We start from the raw sequence: 21328 nt of genomic DNA on the forward strand, positions 1-21328 counted from the left end.
TGAGTGAATGAGTGTGTATATGAGTCCCTGTGAGTTCGTGTGAGTGTGTTTCGAAACTGCCTACAGGAAAGGAAAGTGACTGCATTGTTCACATGTCCTGGGGCTGAGGTGTCGGTATGGTAATGTTTGCTTGTTGCTTCCCTCACTCCTTGTGTGATTCAGGGAGGATGAGGTAATGGTTTGCTTTGTGTACTTTTTTTCAGACAACACACACACACACACACACACACACACACACACGGCAGCTGTCAGAGGTGCTTCTAACACCTGTTATACACTCCACTCCATCGGCCGCCTGCCAGTCTGAACCACTAAGCCGCTGAGCCACGCCCGCCCAGCACACGTGGGAGGCTTCGTTTTCTTTGTCCTCCTTCCCTTCGAGCACTACAAGGAGGCACCAGTCACTCTGGAACTCGGTGTCTGCATGCGAGCGTCTACGTAGTGCTTATCTCTCTATCGTAAGTTTGCCTTTATTATAAAGTTTTTCTACGTAGTTGTTTCATGACTTCCTTCTTGTACAAATTAATGATATGACCTTGAAAGTGTCCATGAGTGATAATACAATTAGTAACAATAGCCAAGCTAATAGTAATAGGATGTGTAATAATATTAGTTTTCCACCTGCTCACTTGTCCAAGGTCGTGACGGCGCAGTCAGTCCCTCACTCTCTCAGTAACCTGCTTGTGATGTCAAGGCGTGTATTTTATGACCTTCCAGAGCGATCTACCATTGTGTCTCCCCCTGTCTTCACCCTACCCTCCCCCACCTTCCTTCAGAGCACTCACATCCCGAGGCGGACCTCAAGGGTGCAGGAGAGGGGCGCCGCAACCCCTGCCCCTGTAACAATGGGACGTGGCCAGTTGTAGTAACAAGTTATGTTTAGCCTGCCTTCGATGTAACTGTAACTTCTTACTGAGGCCTTTGTGGAGGTCTTCCGTGGGGTATTTTTACTATCTCTTCTTAATGGAGTATTGTCACGGTCCTTTGTGCGTGTTGTGAAGGTCGCGTGTGTGTGTCATCTGTCTTCTCTCATTGAATGTTACATAGAATTACTGTTCCTTTATAATTTAGCACAGATCCCCAGTAAGCTGAGGCTCCCATGTGCTGTTTTAATCTTTTGAAGAGTGCGGCATCGATTGCATTATATTCCACACATATTTAGAGGATTTTATCAAGTTCATTATAGTTTTTTCATCAACGGAGATTCAAGTTCCCTTATGATGATAATTAGAGGAGGCTGAGGCTTTCGTCTGGTGCCTTGCAAACATAAACACACAAAACACTTATAAATGTAAAGAAAAAGAAAAAGAAAGGACTCTTAAAGCCTCCAAAACACACACAAAGGAAAAAGAAAGATAAATATATATAAAAGAAAGACCACGGCACTGACTTCAATATATTCCACACGTCATCAAGGAATTATATCAAGTTCAGGATTATCTGCTTTTTCTTTCATCACTAGGGAGTTACCAATCAAATACTTACTCATCCCACAACAATATATATTACATTTCCTCTATCATGACTGACTAATGAACGACTGAATCAAGTTTGGAAGGTGCGTGTAGTATTGAGTGGGTTGAGGAAGCTGCTTTGTGCTGGCTATTATGCAATCTGTCTTATCCAATCTTCCGTGTTAGCTAGTGGATGCAAGGATGAGGAATGACAGCTAGTATCTTTGTCACTGACTAGCGTATAAAGGGAATGAGAAGTGCCAAAGGAAGGAAAGTACACCAACTATTTAAGTTGTTGAAATTATCGACTTGTACACCAAAGAAAGACTCCGGTATCGATTTAATAATTACACAATATCATGAAATACTTCTAAATTATGGATATGGTAATGACCACGGCCCAGGAAGGAAAATTTAAAAAAAGGTCTACTGAGGTGCTAATCCTCAGAACTGAAAATATTATCCAGAAATGTGAGTGTCTTGTAACCTCTCTCATGAAAGAGTTCACATAATGGGTAAGAGGAAATAAAGAAAAGAGGGAATTACAGAATTAATTAGTTAAAAGAACGAATGACTGAGAATACAGTTTTAGCTCTCTTTTTCTCCCTACCTATACTGTAACAACTTTATAATTCCAATTTTCCACAGTAACTATCAACCAAAAGCCATTCTTCTTTTAAGAGGGAGGTTTCAAGACATTTGTCTCGCTCTTTTGATTAACTCTTTCTAATCTTTTATGGAGACTGCAATTCTAGTGGACCTTTTTCTTCTAATATAGTTTTCTTGCCCTAACATAAAAAAAAAAAACTATTAAACTTTAAGAACAAAGAAAACGTGTTATCCCATGTGAGTGAATTGAACTTAGCAGTGCATCCTCACAAAAATCAGAGTTAGGAGCACGGTAAAAAATCTTCCCAACAAAAGAAGGTGTTCGTGTGATTCCTAAGACGGCAAGTAGAAGTTAATGAGGCGTGGCATTAGTAGGTAGAGCACGTTATATCCTCCACCTTCCTGCCACCCCCTCACACTGCAGGCTGAGGGATGGAAGGGGTAACGCTCTGTTCTTCCGGTTCTCACGCCAACGTGTTCTAAGTGCCTGCTACATCATACTCATCCACGTTTTCGACAATGCACTAACAGCTTCGAGGATTCTTTTGTTCTTAAATCGTTTCAAACTGTAATCGCTGAGTATCACAATAACGCAATGAGATACTTTAGTAAATACATAAAAATAGAAAGCATTGTGTGTGTGTGTGTGTGTGTGTGTGTGTGTGTGTGTGTGTGTGTGTGTGTGTGTGTGTGGGTTCTTTTCCTTTTCATGAACAAGATATCAGAAATCTACGAGAGTTTCATGTTGTATGTTTACACAGTCATATAGTTTCTTTTTATCTAATTTTATCTGTTTACTCTTATTTTTATTTACTACGATTATCTAAAAAAAGATCACAGACACACACACACACACACACACACACACACACACACACACACACACACACACACACACTGCTTCAGACAGACATCATGCTAAGTTGGCTGGAGTGCCCTGCTGGGAAGACAAACGAGAACAGCTCTAAGGGATAAGGTTTCTTCGATGAAGGCTGTGGAGAGAGGTCAGTCGTGGCTGCGATACACGCGTTATGTAAACAATTGATCATGCTTCTCAATGCTTTGTTAACTAAAGATTATTTTCGAAGACCACTGCTCTTTTGTGGGGTTTCTTCTACTAACAACGAAGAATTCTTGTTAATTTATCAGTAGAATATTGAAAACGTTCTTGAAAGCATTGATTGATCAAATACAACACCAGTTAATCATTTGGAAAGAGCCATGAAAACCGTAAATAACTTTCACTACAATCTACTGACGGTGTAAAATTCATGTTATGTCAAACTATCACTAGAATCATGAAATCATCCTTGAAAACCGCAAATAACTTTCACTCAAGCTTGTTAACTGTAAAGGATAGAACGACGAAGTGTTTAAGAATACGGTCTAATATATCATGACCTGAAGAGCTGTAACAACATGCTTCCAGACGATATACGATGAAGTTACGATGAAAGTTATGAAATCTGACGGCGCTGATGAGCTATACAACGACTTAACCTGGTAAGAGAATGAATGAGATTGTGATACACTCGTGTGTGTGTGTGTGTGTGTGTGTGTGTGTGTGTGTGTGTGTGTGTGTGTGTGTGTGTAATCACCATAAAACAAGTCCCAGTTCAAAAGTATTATTCAAAACTCAAGGAGGACGCATCACCAGGAAAAAAGAAAAAAAAAAAAAACTAAATAAAATAAACCAAAAAAGAAATCTAACAGGACTTCTTGAGTAGTGCCTAAACACAGTGTTGACGAATCTGACAGTGGGTGTAATCTACGTACATAAAGATAACATGCTGATAAAGGTGATAATGTCCAGGAACTAGATAAGTGATAATGCCTGACACGACTTACACGAGTAATATGCTGTGGTAGCCTCTGGGAAGGACGAGAGAGAGAGAGAGAGAGAGAGAGAGAGAGAGAGAGAGAGAGAGAGAGAGAGAGAGAGAGAGAGAGCAGACTGTCGACGCAAAAGATACAAAAGAAAGTTTGCTAAGAAGAAAGCGAGAAAGAGAAACAAAATATTAGGTGGTCTTTGAAGAAATTAAGACACATAAGTGGAGGAGGTGGAAGACTTTCTATTGAGTGATGGTGGAGGAGGAAGTGAGAAAGAATGAATGATAGGAAATGTTGTTAAATGTTCTAATCTTCCTGGGAAAAAAATGCTGAAAGAGGAAGAGGAAGAGGAAGAGGATGGTAATATGGTAATATGATGGTAATACGAACTAAAAATTAATATAAAACCACTATGGAAAAGTAAATAGACATAGACACAACATAAAACGAGCTTAGTTGAAATATGACAGTTACACAAAGCAGGTAATGAATGTAACACGCATCTTAAGAAATCAAAAGATATAAGCCAAGAAATACATTTGTAATGGGAAAAATACCCAACACTTAACACACACACACACACACACACACACACACACACACACACACACACACACACACTTTTTTTCATTTTATCGCGCAAATCTTCATTTAACATTTTTTACCTTTTAATCTTTATTTTTGTCATTATACAACTCACGACATAATCTCCTAAATAAAAAAAGAGATTTCTCGGTGTTAAGCCACGGTGGTAAATCATCCACAAACGCAGGTGAGACGGTTGGGGATGGAGGGAAGGCTTAGGGTGTGGCTATGAAAGTACTCGACGTGGAGGAGGAAGTAAAGCAACTCAAAGGAAGGTTTAAGATACGTTGTGAGAATATGCAATGACAGTCTACAGTTTGAGCTTGCACATTCTCACGTAGGCCAGGAAGAATATTAACCCTTTCATTACTGCAACGCATTCTTACCATGAATTTTTGGGGTGATTAGATTAATTACTTGCATTAGGAAGGGTCTATGGAGGTCAAATGATTAATGGCCAGAGTCTTCACTATTTTAATCCCAGCATAAGTTTTTCAAGCTGTATGAAATCGCCAAATGGTAAGCAAAGTAAATACGAAAACACGTCCTGGTACTGAAGGGATTAATACTAAAAGAAACTGCCAGCCCTAGGAAATATGAAGGTAGGAAAGCCTTGAAATGTTCACTTTTACACTAACAAGCCTTGAAAAAAAAACCAGTTACCTTCTGCTCTTTCATTCACTCTGCTTAAGCCCTTCAATACCATGCTGCGTTTTAATTTGAATGATTAAAATAGTGAAGACTCTAACCATTTATCTTCTGACCTCTAGAGACACTTTCTAATGTAAATAAAATCGTCTAATCATACCCCAAAATAAAGGTAAAAAATGCGTCTCAGTACTGAAGGGGTTAAGCACGTAAATACGGAAATCCATCTCGTAGTTTATTAATCACATCAGCTTGTATTGCATTTAGATACTCGAAAGGCGTCTACAAGTTCCGTCGAAGTAAAATCCCTATTCATCAGTTAGTCAGAGTTATTCCCGAAAAAGAAAATATAGAACAGTTACTGACACCCACAGCAGATCAGGTATTATAGTAAGGGACGTATATACAACATCCGGGAAAGTATTATCTATATCATCTTGCTTATCAAATTATGAGCAGCACGAGAGGATGCCCATGTCAAGGATCAGGTGTGTGAGAAGAACTGCCCTACTTCAATACATGGTTGTGGTGTCATAAGGAATAGAAGATTACTATATGCATTGGGAAGTGTGTAAGGGTGGAGTGAGAGGTTGAAGGGGGTTGTCTGTAAGGCTGTGTAGTGAATCAAGGATGATGAAAATGACGATGGGATAACACATGAATAAATAAGTAAGAGACAGTTCAAGAATGAAATATGTGTGCTTTTTGAAAAATAAGTAAAAATAGGCATAGTTTTCCTCAACTGAGTTTTTTAAGTGAATAAAGAGAACAATAAACACACACACACGCACACACACACACACACACACACACCACGCTGAGATAATTCCCTAATTCCGTTTACCCGGGTCACGTCAGCACGCCCAAGCTCTGTGCCCCAGTGTAAGCAGGTCAGGGGCCGCATCACGCCGCCGCACACGCTCCTCACCCAACAGGTACAAATCTGGGCCACCGCCGCTCTGATTACATGATGCCTCAGGTGAAAAAGTTTCCTTAATGCTCGTTAATGAGAGGAGCGATTAGCCACGAATTCCCGGTGTCACTGAACTCCCACAGAATAACATTGTTGGTGTTTCCGAGAGTTGAGGAGGTGAGTGAAGGTGAGTGAGTGTGTGTATGTGTGAGTGTGGCGGCATGATGTGGTACCCCGCGGCTACAACACCGTCATGCCCAAGGCTCACCACCGCGCCGTCTGTGCTCCGTGTACAGGCATACCAGACGCGACTGTATTTTGTCTATGCCACGTGAGTTATCGCAAGCGCGTGTACACACATACCTATAACACACACACACACACACACACACACACACACACACACACACACACACACAGGAAAAAGTCTTCCAAGAAAGGCTATATCTCAAAACAATAGGAGATACCTTACGTCGCTTTAATTACGAGTCTAGTGTGTATACCTAACTTGGCTGACTAATGACAGCAATTCTTCACAGCCACCACCAAGGCAAGGCCTCTGTATGTACGGTTGAATCTGGTTCTTCGAGTTTGTTTCTTTTTTTCCTTCTTCTTTTAATCGTGTCTTGTGGGAGTGGGTGAGGGAGTGGCGCCTTCCAGCAGCCTCCAGTCCTCACGAGCAATGCCAGACCCATCCCTTCCTCCCTCTGGCAGTTCATTCCTTCACGATTTGGACCCTCAGGTTGTGCCTTTATTTACCTCCCTCATTCACCTGTCGCTGCCCCTTATACTCCCGGCCTGACAACAATAGCCGACACGTGTGTGAGGGAAGAGAGGACAGGCGGGACTCCCACGCGCTCCCCGCAGACCAAGTACTCACCCGGAGTTTACGTCATCGGGGCTCCCACGCTGAGGTGTGACGGCGTGGTCAAGTATTAAAATTGTTGTTTTATCACGTGTCTACCAGGCAGCGGCCAGACGTGCGATGACAACCGGGGTACGACGCTCCTTCAATGCACTTCACTCACAGAAACACACACACTCACCGGCACTATCACTGTAACACACAGGGCGTCTCCTTCTTTCCTGGGAGAATGGTCTTGCCTTATGGACACTTGATATAGACCAAAGTTGTATCCACGACTAAGTTTCCTCTGCGAGCAAGTCAAGGGCAGAGAGGTGGAGAGGGTTACCAACTCGTGGGATAACCGGGTGTGCGGAGAGCGACCTGTTGCTCCCGAGGCTGCACCACTACCGCCACCACTACTACCACAGCCCTCCCCACTCCCCTTCCACTCCTCTTTTTCCTTCCTCACTACACAGACCTCTGCCACTATACTTCACCACATTCACCACCTCTCATTAATGAATTCACACCGGAAATTCCAATCTGTGTGTGTGTGTGTGTGTGTGTGTGTGTGTGTGTGTGTGTGTGTGTGTGTGTGTTGCACTGCAATGTCTCTCAAGCTTCCCGGACAAAACCAACTTTTCTCAGCACCGGCGTGGCGAGAGCGCGGTGACGGACGAACAGATATGAACACAATGCTGGGCAACGTCTGGTCCTTTGTGTGCAGCACCTCAACGCTGTGCAAACTGTATCTAATCACTGAGTCTCCTTATCCGAGAATGCCATCGTTCCTCCAATACCAGGAAAAAAAAATACGACCAATAAACTGTCTTTTTTCACCACTAATGACACCTTGCACGTTTTCATTTCCTCACCTACACACACCACTAAGACAACTTGGTGCACGGATAAATCTCACAACGGTTAGTTCTGTGCGCACCAAGCCAGTCACTTGTTCACCGGCGGCATGAGAGGCGCATCGCGGACTGCCGCCACCGACGCCGCCGCTACACTGACTCACTCAACGTTCGACGCACATCCAGGCAGGTGGACCACGACGCGAGGGGAGGGAGAGGGCAGCGGGGCAGGGTGGGGGGAGTAGCTACAAGAGGGGGCGGTGGTCGATAACAACATTCAAATCAAGGTAATTTAAAAAGTGATGTGATCGGGTAGTCTTAATCTTATCAAAGGTGTGATATAAGATAGCGGAGATAGTGACTGATGCATACCTAGAAGATCCCTCGTGACCAGCCACCGACAACTTGACAGCAACAATGGGAGGCTGACAAACAAAACTCACCAAGGCCTGTATTCTGAAACGCTTTGCTCGCCAATCACGACTATCTATACAGGCCAAGGAAATGATTAGCTATTTTCTCAAGACAATTAATTTCTCACGTCAATAAATCAGCAGCATTGTTAATCTGTCACTGGATCCTTAAAAAAAAAACTTTTGAAAATCCGTGTAACTTCAACAAGAGCCATTTGAATGCAGTCTGGGATGCGGCACTGTTTGAGAAGATGGTCCACACAGACAAACCACACTCGACAGCCTCACGCGCTCATCAGGGGTGTAGCATTGGCGAGGGTCAGGGCGAGACCTTCCACCGCATAACGGGAAGTAGATGAAATGAAGCAGACGCCGTTAATATCATGATTGTTTGACGCGGTAATGAAAGCTGCGGTAATTCTTCTTCCAGGCGGCGTGGTGCAGAGCCTTGGTGAGAATTACCCCGCCGCCGCGACCCCCGGGGATGAGGAGGGATGCTGATGTGGTAGGGGGGATGGAGGAGGGGAGTTAGGGAAGCAACGTGGTAGGGTGAGTATAAGGAATGTGTAAGGAAAATTGTGTGTTGGGTATAGTGACATGTTTTCATTGGGAGGAAGAGGGAATGATAATAAATTCGGCTATAAAGTAGTAGTAGTAGTAGTAGTAGTGTAGGGGATGGGGGCAAATTACCAGATACACCCAACAACTGAGAATTAAATGACGCCGTGCACTCTATTCCCAACCGTTGAACTTGTGACTTTAAAGGCAACTGGATAAGTTGTATGTGTGGGGAAAAAAAGAGAAAGAAAACTGGAAACATGCTCGTCAGATAGCGGTTTTCCAGGCAAGCTTTTCCCGCTGAACGCCGTGATCCCTCAGCCCGCGCCCCGCCTGCAAGTCACGTCATCACCTCCCTCTCGAAGTCTGTTAAGTCCTCAGTGTTTTTTTTTTTTCCTCACATTTCTTCCTATTTTTAGCGGCATGCAGATCTCATCTCATCTCATCTCATCTCATCTTTCTCTCTCTCTCTCTCTCTCTCTCTCTCTCTCTCTCTCTCTCTCTCTCTCTCTCTCTCTCTCTCTCTCTCTCTCTCTCTCTCTCTCTCTCTCTCTCTCTCTCTCAATTCCCAACATGCTTTACGACACTTTCACAGCATTTATCGATCGCAGCCCTTCAGCACCAGACTGGCACAGGTGGGCGGTAAGGCGGTGCTGGAGGGGCAGGTGTGTGTGTGTTGGGAGAGTGGGTTGTGAAGGGTAGGGTGGACACGTGGTGGTGTGCTCATCATTGATCCGTTATCCACATCACGCCTGCTGTGCTGTGCTTGCCTGTGGTGTAAATAAGCACTGTCTGTCCACCTCGTCAGCCACGTATAGTGTATGAAAGCTCTGTGTAATTCATGGCTTTCAACTTCCTCGACGTTATAATGTGTAAGTTAAGATTTTTTTTTATGCAAGAGAGGAAAACCGGCCAAGGGCAACAAAAGATTTAAAAAAAAACCGGCCACATGAATGCCAGTTCCCTTAAGTATAAAAAAAAGAATTAGCCAAAAGTCTGGGACAAATGTCTTGAAATTCCCTCTTCACCTCGTATGGGAAGATATGCTGCTGTTTAAAAATTGTGTACAACGCATGGCACAAACTTCGTAATTCATGACTTTCAAACTGAGTGACGTGTGGTTTTGGTTCTGTTAGGGAAGATATGTTGTATAAAAATTGTGTACAACGAATGATACAAACCACGTAATTCATGACTTTCAGAATGAGCGACGTGTGGTTTTGATTCTACTATGAGTGTAACGTGCATCAGTCTTTCATAAAAAAACACGTGGAGGATTGTATATCTTTAGCGTTGCGTTCATGATGAGACCTTACCACAGCTTTTCAAGGAGACTTTTTTTTGTCGTACCAGAAATAAGCAAGCACTAAGAGCGTCGTAATAACATAGGAAAATAAAGGGAAGTTGCAAGAAGCCTTCAGGGCCTGTATTCTCAACACTCCTGTGGTTCACCTCCACTATTTAAAAAAGCCTTATTTAAATTTACACGAGTTCTTAATCTGTTTTTACGGTTATAGAGGCAGATTGATAATATTTTTACATTGTTAACTTGAGAAACACTCTTGAAGATCCCGCTAATCATCTCTGTGGCCCTAGAAAATAGTCGTGGTGAGAGAGCAAAGCGTTTCTGAATACGGACCCAGATCTACACGTGAGACTCCCTCTGTACAAAATACTCATCTATCATCCTCTTCCGTGAATTTATGCGATCTATTACCTTATCTATTAATGCTCTCTAATTAGTGGAAATAAGAGGAAGTTTTTTTTTTTTCTCTCTCTCTCTCCCTTTTTTCACACCGCATCAAAACTCCGCCAACACTCAGTCATGGTTAAAAATACATCTTAGTGTTTGCAGTGAACACAACACCAACGCGCTGAGTGTATTAACAGGTAAACAAGTCTTCACCAAGCTTAAACCTTTTTTATGTTATCCGTCTCTCTCTCTCTCTCTCTCTCTCTCTCTCTCTCTCTCTCTCTCTCTCTCTCTCTCTCTCTCTCTCTCTCTCTCTCTCTCTCTCTCTCTCTCTCTCTCTCTCGACCCCTGACATTCACACACTTCCGTCGCACGAGTGATGGCGGTGACGTGACGAAACCTTTACGAAGAACCACTGACAGCCTGAGAGGATCTGTTGTTCAGGTAATGCCAGCCAGAAGCTTCCTCGGCCAAAAGGCGGTTGAGAGGCGCTCCCCGTCCCTTGCCTCACTTGTCTAGTAGGTTTCATAACATAAGAAAGCGAAGAGACTCATATTATAAGTTTAGAATGGTGTGTGTGTGTGTGTGTGTGTGTGTGTGTGTGTGTGTGTGTGTGTGTGTGTGTGTGTGTGTGTGTGTGTGTGTGTGTGTGTGTGTAATATTTCAATGGTGTGTACTGAGTTTAGCGTAAAAGCAATTTGTTGGACCATGTTATATAGTTATTGGAATTATGGTGTGTGGCTACTGTGTCAATAAAGTATCTACCTATGTGTCTGTCTGTCTGTCTGTCTGTGTGTGTGTGTCCGTCAGTGTATGTGTATAGCTGGTCTAATGTAATAATCAATAGTCCTGAGACCACCGTCAGTCTCCATCCTCTCTATTGTATCAAGACTCCATTAAAAGATATCATTGCTTCACTATCTATTGCTTTGTGATCTAATGTTTGTTTGTTTCCCACACTCAAGAGTTCTACATTTCTTTCTCTGCATCCCGAGAGCCGCAAACACCGCCCTCCTGACCTCGCCTGCAAAAAGAAACAAGTCGCCGCGCACCACAAGGCAGGTCACGTGATCATGTTTACCTTAAATGCAGCCAAGATTTTTTTTCTTTGGTAAAGTTGATGAAGCGGCGAACACCATCACCAGCACATTCCTTTCCCTTTACAATCTTATCTCTGGATTTGTTCGCACCGGATCTCAGAATTTCACATCCACTGCGATCTCTGTTTTTTTTTTATAATATTTTTCTTTTTTGTTAATTATGCTTCTCTCTCTCTCTCTCTCTCTCTCTCTCTCTCTCTCTCTCTCTCTCTCTCTAAGTTAGCGTCACAGAAGGTAATGAAGTAAACACACAACACAGCGGGTCACTCATGGGGCCCCCCACTGCACGAGGGGCAGACTATAGCGAGGATAGTTGTCAGCAGAATAACAAGTGGTGAACTCATACATATGTAAGGTCAACAGGAGTGTGTGTGTGTGTGTGTGTGTGTGTGTGTGTGTGTGTGTGTGTGTGTGTGTGTGTGTGAGGTCAGGGCCAAGCGGAAGCATTCAACAGTTCAGTGTGAGCAACTTGAAGGAAATTTTGGTACAGGAGATTTCAATTCCTGCTGAACTACCGAGCTATCTCTTCCATCTCACAACTTGCCGTATTTGTAAACAAAAGTAAAAAGAAGTTTCCTCACAATAATCATGCGACTAATTTCGTTCTGTTAACGCAGCGTCTTGGATTGTACTTTCAGGCGTTGGCACATTGACTGGCAAGGAACATGGAAGGTGACACTACACACGACACTCGAGTTCAGGACCCTGGTGGCAAGTTCTGAGGGAAGATCCAGGTCGCGTTAGGTTACTGAGTGGTAACCTTGTGTCCCGCCCTCGTCCAGGGCACTGACCGACCGCGCCCACCACACCAAACCTCAGTCATGTCTGAAGCCTCTGCTGAAAGCTGCAGCGGATGTACGCCCGCTGCCTGAGCCGTCTTGTGATTAGTGAGCCATGGCAGACACCAGCCCCCCTACACCAGCACTTTACCACTTATCAAGTGTTGCCTTCCACCTGGCGCTGATGTCACATACCTCTGTTACATGTGTGGCAGGCAATTACAGACGGCTGCAGCCATCAACTTGTAAAATGTTACGTTACGTATTAACTAAATTAGAAAATTCATGAAAAAAACGAGAAAATTTTCTCTCATCTAAACAACAAAAGAAATTATTTGACCGCTTGCTGACAGACTCTAAGAAGTGGAGGGTGAAGCAGATCAGTCAGTGACCTAAGTTATGTGGCAAAAGAAACGGGAGTTTGAACTCTTCCTGTCCCCACTGTTTCTCAAGTGCGGGCACCTCCCTCACAAACAGGTGCCCGTGTCCATGTACTCACAACCTGACACTAGATACACACAATGATAAGAAACTGGTACATTACCTTGTGTCTTTCTGCAGGATAGACGCGAGGGAGAGAGCGTTCATCCAGTGGGTCATCTGCTCCTTGGTCTCGGCGGCGAAGTAGTAGGTGCGGGTGTTCTGGTGCTCCGCCTTGAAGGCATGGCGCCGGTACACGCGGTCCTCGGAATCTACAGGGCTAATCTTGAAGGAAGGCAGCGGTAGGGACCCCAGCACCTTGTCTTCATCGGGACCTGAGGCACAGCACAACACACCACAATTAATCCACACTAAGCTCGTTAACATAATACAAGCTACATAATTGCATCACACCCATCATTGTGCTGAGCTGACTCCTGATGTTTTGCAGAGGCACGCTAATGAATTAACCACTGTCAAGGATGGCGACTAGAGGTAAATGGTTCCGAGAGAGAGAGAGAGAGAGAGAGAGAGAGAGAGAGAGAGAGAGAGAGAGAGAGAGAGAGAGAGAGAGAGAGAGAGAGAGAGAGAGAGAGAGAGAGAGAGAGAGAGAGAGAGAGAGAGAGAGAGAGAGAGACGGTTGAGTAATGTAAAAGATACTAAGCAAATTTGTTAGAAATCTCAAATTGTGCTAATTGTCACTCTTCTAATTTTGTACTAAATAGTCACCATTAATGTCATCCAGCCCTCGTTTCTACAAACCAGGAAGGCAACAAACTCTCGCCCGTACAGTGAAGACAAGACCACCCATGACAACAAAATAAGACAAAGAATACATCTGAGTGAAGTGAACCAGGATGACAAATATTTCCCAAGGAAGCCCCCTCGCTTCGCCCCGCAGTGACTGGCACGGCGCCAAGGAGTTAACCCGACTGGCTTTGGCGACATCTATTCGTTAGTGCAATGGGAACGTGGTGTGCTTTCAGTCTGTGCAACGAATTACCATCAAACATATGACTAACATAAAATAATGAGGTACTATGACGCCAGACTCGCAAAACTGTCCGTATATTTCCAACGACTACAGTTTTAAACCAGATAAATAATCGCAAGGCACGAGAACAGCACCAGTCTTGCACAAATTTCCATACATGATACAGAACTTGCATTTCCAGCGAATATATATACATTTAATATTTCTAACATAAAAATTTACTGGTCAATCTCCATGACTTTCGTTCACTTAAATTGATTATAGCCTTATAATCAAAATGAAGTAAAATGAAGTGACAAATAATCGTGAGTCACCATAACGCCAGATTCACAGAACTGTCCACACACGTTACAAACTTACATTTCCAACGGCTACATTTTATACCAGTCTCACCACCAAATATACCAGATCCTTGCTTCTTTCTGACAAATAATCCTGAGCCTAAATAACGCCAGATTCACACAACTACATATACACGATACACACCAAATATCTCAAACGTCATCATGCATACGAGATACTTGGTTCAGCTCTCATGGCTCAGGAGCAAATAAAGTTATGATATCCTTGTTATAGGTAAGGATCCTGCCAGTCATGTCGCCACTCATCGGTCGCAGCGGCTGCCTGAGAATGACATTATTTCAAGACTCAGTGTGGCCTGTTCATAGGAGTCGTGGCGGGAACGTGTGTCGACGCAATACTTCCATGTAATTGTGTCAGCGTGCATTACAGGAAGTTGCATTGTGTCAGTGAGTGAAGTGTTATAAATGGTAGCAAGTGTGCATGTAGGTCTCTAGGTATTAGTAATTAGGTGAGTCTGTATATTATCATTCTTACTGATGGAAGGTAAAATAATGACACACATTTGTTAGAAAATCTCTAATTATATAACGTTATTCCTCTAATTTTGTGGTAGTAACCCTTCCATGTAGCCATGCCCTCTTTTCTACAAGACAGAGAGGTGGTAGATCAAGACCCCTTACTGTACTGGTCGTGAAAAAGTATATGTTTAGGTAATGATAAGTAGTCCGTGCCATGAGAGTGAAAGAATACTCCATGAAAGATGTGTGTCGAGATATTAGTAAGTAGCTACATCTGCATTCTGTATTTTATTTTCAGTGATAGAGAAGCGATGAAAGAACACTGTATGAAAGATATGTTTCTAGCAATTAGCAATTAGCTCGACTTCTATCTTATGTTCAATGTCAATGAGATGATGAAAGAACACTACATGAATGGCGTGTGTTTTGATACTAACATGCGCTGTTGCTGGATTTGTGTATTGTCCTCAGTATTATGAAGGGAATGAACGAACCGAGCATGGAAGGCGTGTCAAGCTGTCAAGGCATCAGTAATTAGAAATGGCTTGGTCTGCTATCGTCAGTGTTATAAAGACGATGGCAGACTCACGGTCTAGATATTATCTAAACTGTGCATTCTAAACTGCATGCATTCGTGGTATTTGAGAGGTGAGTGTTCCTCCCGTCGTGGGGGTCGTGAGGGAGGGGGCGGCGACCTCACCTGAGTGTCGCTGCTTGACCATGGTGGCGCCTCACCCAGTGCTTGACTACTCCAGAACAAAGAACGTGGTGTAGCTGGTGTGTCCGTCCTCGCTACTCGTATTACACGTATAAATTTACTTAGAGAGAAGGAAAAAGAACTGTCGCATTTCATTTACACTCATCGAATTTAATTTTCAGCATGAATTAAATACTTTCAATGAGTAATAGTGAACTCAAAAACACAAAAGTATCACCACATTAAATATCACAAAACACTCTCCAAAACGCGTCTGTCATCTCCACAGCAAGGAATGTAACGGATGCCCGAACGCCACAGCTGACGCGCTAACACTGGCTGGCCCGCTGCTTCCGTTCCAGCATCACCGCAGCCCGACGCCCGCCGCCTACGCCTTCGTCAACACCGCCCATGAATCCAGTTTTGTCTAAAGTCTTGGCAATGGGTGAAGAAGTCCTCGTTTCTTACTTCAGATTTCTAATGTAACGGAAAAGAGAGATGAGAGAAAGGGAAACTGTGTAACTGTTAAAAGAAGAGAGGTAACTAGAGGCCAAGGGCAAAGTGTGTCACCGCTGGGTCAGTGGTGACCTGCATACTTATGCCTCCCACGGCCCGCTTCCCTTGCCTCCGCGCCTCCCCACCCTGCCTGCCTCCCCATCCCGCTCCCACATTCTCTATAAATGATGCACCAGCAAATTTAGCGGCGCGACACGATATTGTACCCACAGCTGGCCGAGGATGGGAGAGCTGCAGGTAGGTGAATATCTTGATACGGCGAAATTTAATCTCCCACAACTGTTAATCTATGAACATGGGAAAGTAAACACCAAGACCACATGCAGTGCCTTCCATGAGATTCTGCATATTATTTGAGCATATATGAGTAACGGCCATCGCGACAGCCAGAGACTGAGTGAACGTAACAGGTAGCGGGCTGAGCATATGTGTCCGAACATTCGGGTTCCGCATACCCCAGCCTGGCTCCAAGCTGGCTCGCCTTTGCCCTCTGGTGGCCGCCTTCCGCACCGGAGCACAACATTCAGCACACCCGCATCTCACGGCCCACCAACCTTGTCACTGCACCTCTACGCGCTGACCTATGAACTGTACTGTACTGTAGTGAAATCTTATCATTATCATAGAGGGAAGATGAGAAACATAAGAACTTATCTAATTAATGCTGTATTCACTGTCACGAGGACTAATGTTCGGTACTATACTGAAAACATTACTGTCAAACAAGGAATAAAGTAAAGATAAGGACAATAACAAGAGATAAAAACTACTCATTCGGGCAGATCTTGCTGACCATTCATACTTCAGTTACTTAGACTACATCTCACGGCGCGCTGCAGTGTGGGACGGCAGCACCAACCTGATCCAGTGAGTGACAGACTGAATAGTGTCCGCAAAGGAATCATCGGGTGGCCATTGCTAAGGCTGGGAATTATGATGAAGATGAGGACATGATGGTAATGGTTGTGTCAGTGTCAAGGAAGAGACAGAGAAGTGTGGTGAATGTGTACTGTACATGAGAGAGAGAGAGAGAGAGAGAGAGAGAGAGAGAGAGAGAGAGAGAGAGAGAGAGAGAGAGAGAGAGAGAGAGAGAGAGAGAGAGAGAGAGAGACGGAATCGCTATTTGGGAAAGGAAGCGGGTACCATGTGCAACTTGAAACGTGGAATCTGATCCTGCGCTAAAATTGACGGCAATTACTCGACTAATCGGCCTGAAAGAAGAGAAGCCCAGTCACTCTCGACCTTGTGCAGTGGGCAGTCAGGGTCACTCTCCCCTGCAGCCCTACTGAACTATGCGGGCCCACACATCACCCTCATGCCAGCAGATCCCTCCAATAAAGAAGACAAGGAGAGGATACAAGTGTGAGAGGAAATACATAATGTTCATTGTTCCTTTAAGTAGACTAAGAATAATTGCCAAGTTTATCGTAGAAAAAATGTAAATGAATAAAATCAAAGTAGAATAAGATCAGCTGGTTAATTAACCCCTTCAGTACCAAGATACGTTTTAATATTCTTTCTTTTTACTATTTGGTGATTTTATACAGCTTCACAAACTTATGAGTGGATTAAAATAGTGAAGGTTCTGGTCATTAACCTTCTGTCTTCCTAATGTGAATAAAATCATCCAATCATACCCAAAACTCAAGGTAAAAATGCGTCCCAGTACAGAAGGGGTTAATAAGGTTATAGGTATGCATCAACATAATTACCATCTTTCTCTGTTTTCTTAGCACGCGCCATATCACACCAAGAATAAGCAATGATTTCCTATACATCTGTCTCGCGTATTTATACCTTTCCAAATTGGCTTAGCTTTCTCAGTATCGCGTCAATAGATTTTCTTCTGTTCTGGATGCCGTTTAGAAATTTTAGGTTTAAAAATTTATGGTACTATTTTTCGTCGCTTTATTTTAAGTCATCTTTCATTGCGATAGGTTTTTTTTTATGATAAAGGAATCGTATATCACCAATTCCTATTCACTTGAATATTACCCCTATTCACTCTATTCTGGCTAACATTTCCTAAATCTAAGTAGTATGCAAATAGGTTGTAGCAGTATATACACATTCATTTTTATTATTATACATTCATCGACTCTATTCTGACTCACAATCGCTTTTTCTATGAACTCTGGCAGTGATTTGTAGCCGTGGACTGGTTAGCGTGGCCTGAGGAACACGTGAAATACGGATGAGTTCTTTGGTCACTTCACTCCTCCGATTCTGTAGTCCTCCTTCATTGACTTTCCTTGTGCTATTGAAAAATGTTTATATGGAAGAACAGAATGAAAACCACGATGTTAATTATTTTTTTTACGCTACAGAAATATTTACGAAAGCTTGTCACACACACAAAAAAAAATAGTGATAGAATTATTATAGATATTAAAAGGGATTTTTTTGTGTGTGTTCGCAGCAGTGGAAGGGTATACAACTGGTCACACGGGTCCTGCACTCCGTGTCACGGCACCGGAAACCTGATGGTGCGCAGTGAAATTCTTTGCTTCCTAACCCTTTCACTGTTCTTTGTTACGTTACGTCTTTAGTCACATACCAGTCTGAAATATTTTCGATCGCTCTATATAAAGCCACGTCGGTAACAATGAAGCTAACATTATATCACGATAGCTCAATGTTTATGTCAAGAAGAATATTTCTACTTTCTACTAAGTAATCACCCTTTAGCTAACGTTACAATTATATCTGTCTTGTGCACGATTGTCGTATATGAAATTCAATATTATCTTATTAACCTGGAATGCTTTACAAGTAATGAACAGACTTTGTTGCAACTTTGAATTAGTCACCCTTTAAAACCACGGGCGGCGTGAGAGAAAACTTTCCATTAGTCTTTACAGGCCTGACTTTACTACTCTCACTGTCTCTCACTCCAACTCTCCTCCCTCCTACCCCCTTCTCCTCCTCCTCCTTCCTTCCCTCCCTCCCTCCCTCCCTCCCTCTCTCTCTCTCCCTCCCTCCCTCCCTCCTCTCCTCTCTCTCTCTCTCTCTCTCTCTCTCTCTCTCTCTCTCTCTCTCTCTCTCTCAAATGATGATGATGGTGCTGATGACATCTTTGTTACCTGTTCAACAGCAGGATAAACTATAAATGAGTCTGCTGGCCCGGTGACGCAGCAGTGAGGGAGAGCAGGCGTGCAGGAGTGGCCTGCATGCCATGCCCACCTGGAGGAGTTTACCCTTGCCCTGGCCAGGTAGGTGTGGGTGGGCGGAGATTCTTGCGGCCGGTATACGGAGAGTTGCTGGCCTACTGAGTGACCCTGTGTCCCAACCCACTAGTGAGGGCACGCACGCCGCCTTCTCACGCCCTCAGAACGTGTATGCTACTTCAACTGTTCCCAGACAACGGCAAAGGTTCACTCCAAGTTCTTGTGATTCGAAATAAATATTGAAGATTACTGATGTGATGTCTTTGTTCTTAGTATTCCTAGCAGCTCCGCCGGACCAATTTCGTGGTATAAAGCGGCAAGACACGCTCCAGTGGTTGCGTCACCCGCGCCGCAAAGATTTCTACAAATATCTGGAAGTAAATGAAGTCTGGAAGGGGCAGAATGGTGCCTCCGGTGGTGCTTAATGCGGGCAGCTCCTGTTGCTGCTCTGACTATAGCGAGGGGCGCTCGGCTCGGCCACTGGCGGCACGTGGCCATCTGCCTAGCGGCGAGGAGACGTAGCGACACGACTTGCCTACCAGTGACGTCAGCAGGATGGGAACACCACGGCAAACAGTCTTAAATCATTCTCGCCAAGCACAAGGGAGTGAGTGTTTGTTATAACGGCGGTGAGGAGGAGAGCATGGGCCGCGAAGAGCCTGAGGAGGGTACTAGCAACACTGGGGTCGGTCAGAGTAACAACATTCCGGCCAATCTTGCAAGACCTCACTGATACCAACCCGCGTGCATCCACTTTCTTCACTTCCTCCACGAGTATCACACCAGCAACCTTGACAAGTGCGCCTCCTCCATACACGGCGTGTTCCAGCACGCGGAGATGACAACGGAGTCAAGAGCCACAAGAGAAGCGTCTCTAAGTTCAATTCCAGAGCTGGACGGGACATAAATGATCCGGGAAGCCGACAGGTGCCCGTAGGATAATAGCAGGTACAAAGGGCAACCCGAGTATGGCAACAACAACGCACCCATAACACTCCCTGGTGGAAGGAGGGGATGGGGAGATGCTTCAGGCGAACGTGGAGGAGGAGGAGGAGGAGGAGGAGGAGGAGGAGGAGGAGGAGGAGGAGGCGAGGAGGAGGAGGAAAACATGTCAGAAAAGATGTACGAGTATGAATGCAAATTATGATTCAAATTGCCTCGCACATTCACGGCAGATAGAAACAGGAGTGGAGTTGGCGCGAGGAGTAGGAGGAGACAATAAATGTGTGTTGATGTCAGCGAAAGGAACCGGAGTGATAAAAGAATGCGACGAAGAACGGAACGACGAAATGGAAATGAGACAAGTGAAGCGGAGGGTCGGACACGGGCGAGGCGGGAGCAGAGGTCAGGCGGCCAGGAGACGACGAGAAGAGAGCAGGAGGAAGAAAGAAATAAAAAAAGAAAAAAAGTTGACTGGAGGTGAGAGAGTCCAGGAGAGAAGGAAATTAAAGGAAAGAAAGCATAATTTACATATGAAAAATGGGTGATAGCACGAGAAATGACAGTCTGGATTCTCTACCATGGCTATAGAGTGAGGAATGAAATGAGGCGAGGATGGAGGAAGAAGCAGCCGTGTTCTCCCCCGGGCCCAGAGCAGTAGCCTCGGCCAGTGTCCCTCGCCAGCGCCTCAGGGTGTGAGGAGGCCGTGAGATGAAGAATAACGGGGATTCGCTTTTTCTCCTTCAAAGAGTGATGAATAATAAAACTTGTCAACACGTATCGATTTTTCATGATGAAGCAGCATATTGAAATAGTCTTTTTATAGTTGATAGAAGCAAAAACGAGTAAGAAAAAAAGAAAAAAAAAGTGACAATGACACATGAGATCAAGATAGTAATAAAGGAAAGGAACTAGAGAACTAAACACAAGAACAAAGCAATATACCAGAAGTAAAATAAAAGTCAACAGTAAAGAGAGCAGGTGTGAGGAGAGTAAATATGCAGGATAAGTGGATGAAAATATGCCAGGAATTTAGTGATCACAGGTGTCAGGAGCTGGTGATGAAGCGGCTTGCACTAGTAGGTGGATCAAACAGGTGGGAGAAGGAACAGGTGCAAGAGGGTTCAAGTAACTCGCTGGAGGGATAGGCGTTGGGGACTTAAAGGAAACTCAAGTGGAAAGGTTGCAAGGAGACAGATGTAAGAGGAACTGGAGGGAGACAGACTTGAGTGACATGCGAGGAGGAAAGAAGGTGTTCAAGAGGTACTGGAGACTTGAGTTAAGAGAGTTAAGTAGCCGTAAAAGACCTGGCTGACATTAGAGGAGAAATTGGCGGGAGACATTTAGAAGGACGGGTGCATGTTGAAGGAGAAGGCGAGGCAGGTGTGTTGAAGGGGTTCTACAGACAGGAGTTAGAGAGGTGAATATCAGTAAAAGACCTGGGTGATAACAGGGTTTTCTGATTTCCAAGGGCGTTTTCGCTCCATA

General features: G+C 44.1%; 1 protein-coding gene across 25 annotated transcripts in view; it reads right to left on the reverse strand.

The window, feature by feature from the left end:
- LOC123515007 overlaps positions 1-21328 on the reverse strand; it is a 384569-nt gene that overhangs the window by 153584 nt on the left and 209657 nt on the right. For 24 of the 25 annotated variants that reach the window (XR_006677730.1, XM_045273355.1, XM_045273353.1 and 21 more), the window contains one exon: positions 12831-13041. Coding sequence is in view for 24 of the 25 variants with exons in the window: in XM_045273355.1 (XP_045129290.1) it covers positions 12831-13041 (211 nt within the window). In the remaining variant the exon portion in view is untranslated. Of the gene's footprint in view, positions 1-12830; positions 13042-15221; positions 15431-21328 lie in introns of those variants that run through there. The other variant, XM_045273358.1, reaches the window with a different exon arrangement.

This window comes from Portunus trituberculatus, chromosome 38 (genome assembly GCF_017591435.1).
Source record: "Portunus trituberculatus isolate SZX2019 chromosome 38, ASM1759143v1, whole genome shotgun sequence".
Taxonomy (NCBI): Eukaryota; Metazoa; Arthropoda; class Malacostraca; order Decapoda; family Portunidae; genus Portunus; species Portunus trituberculatus.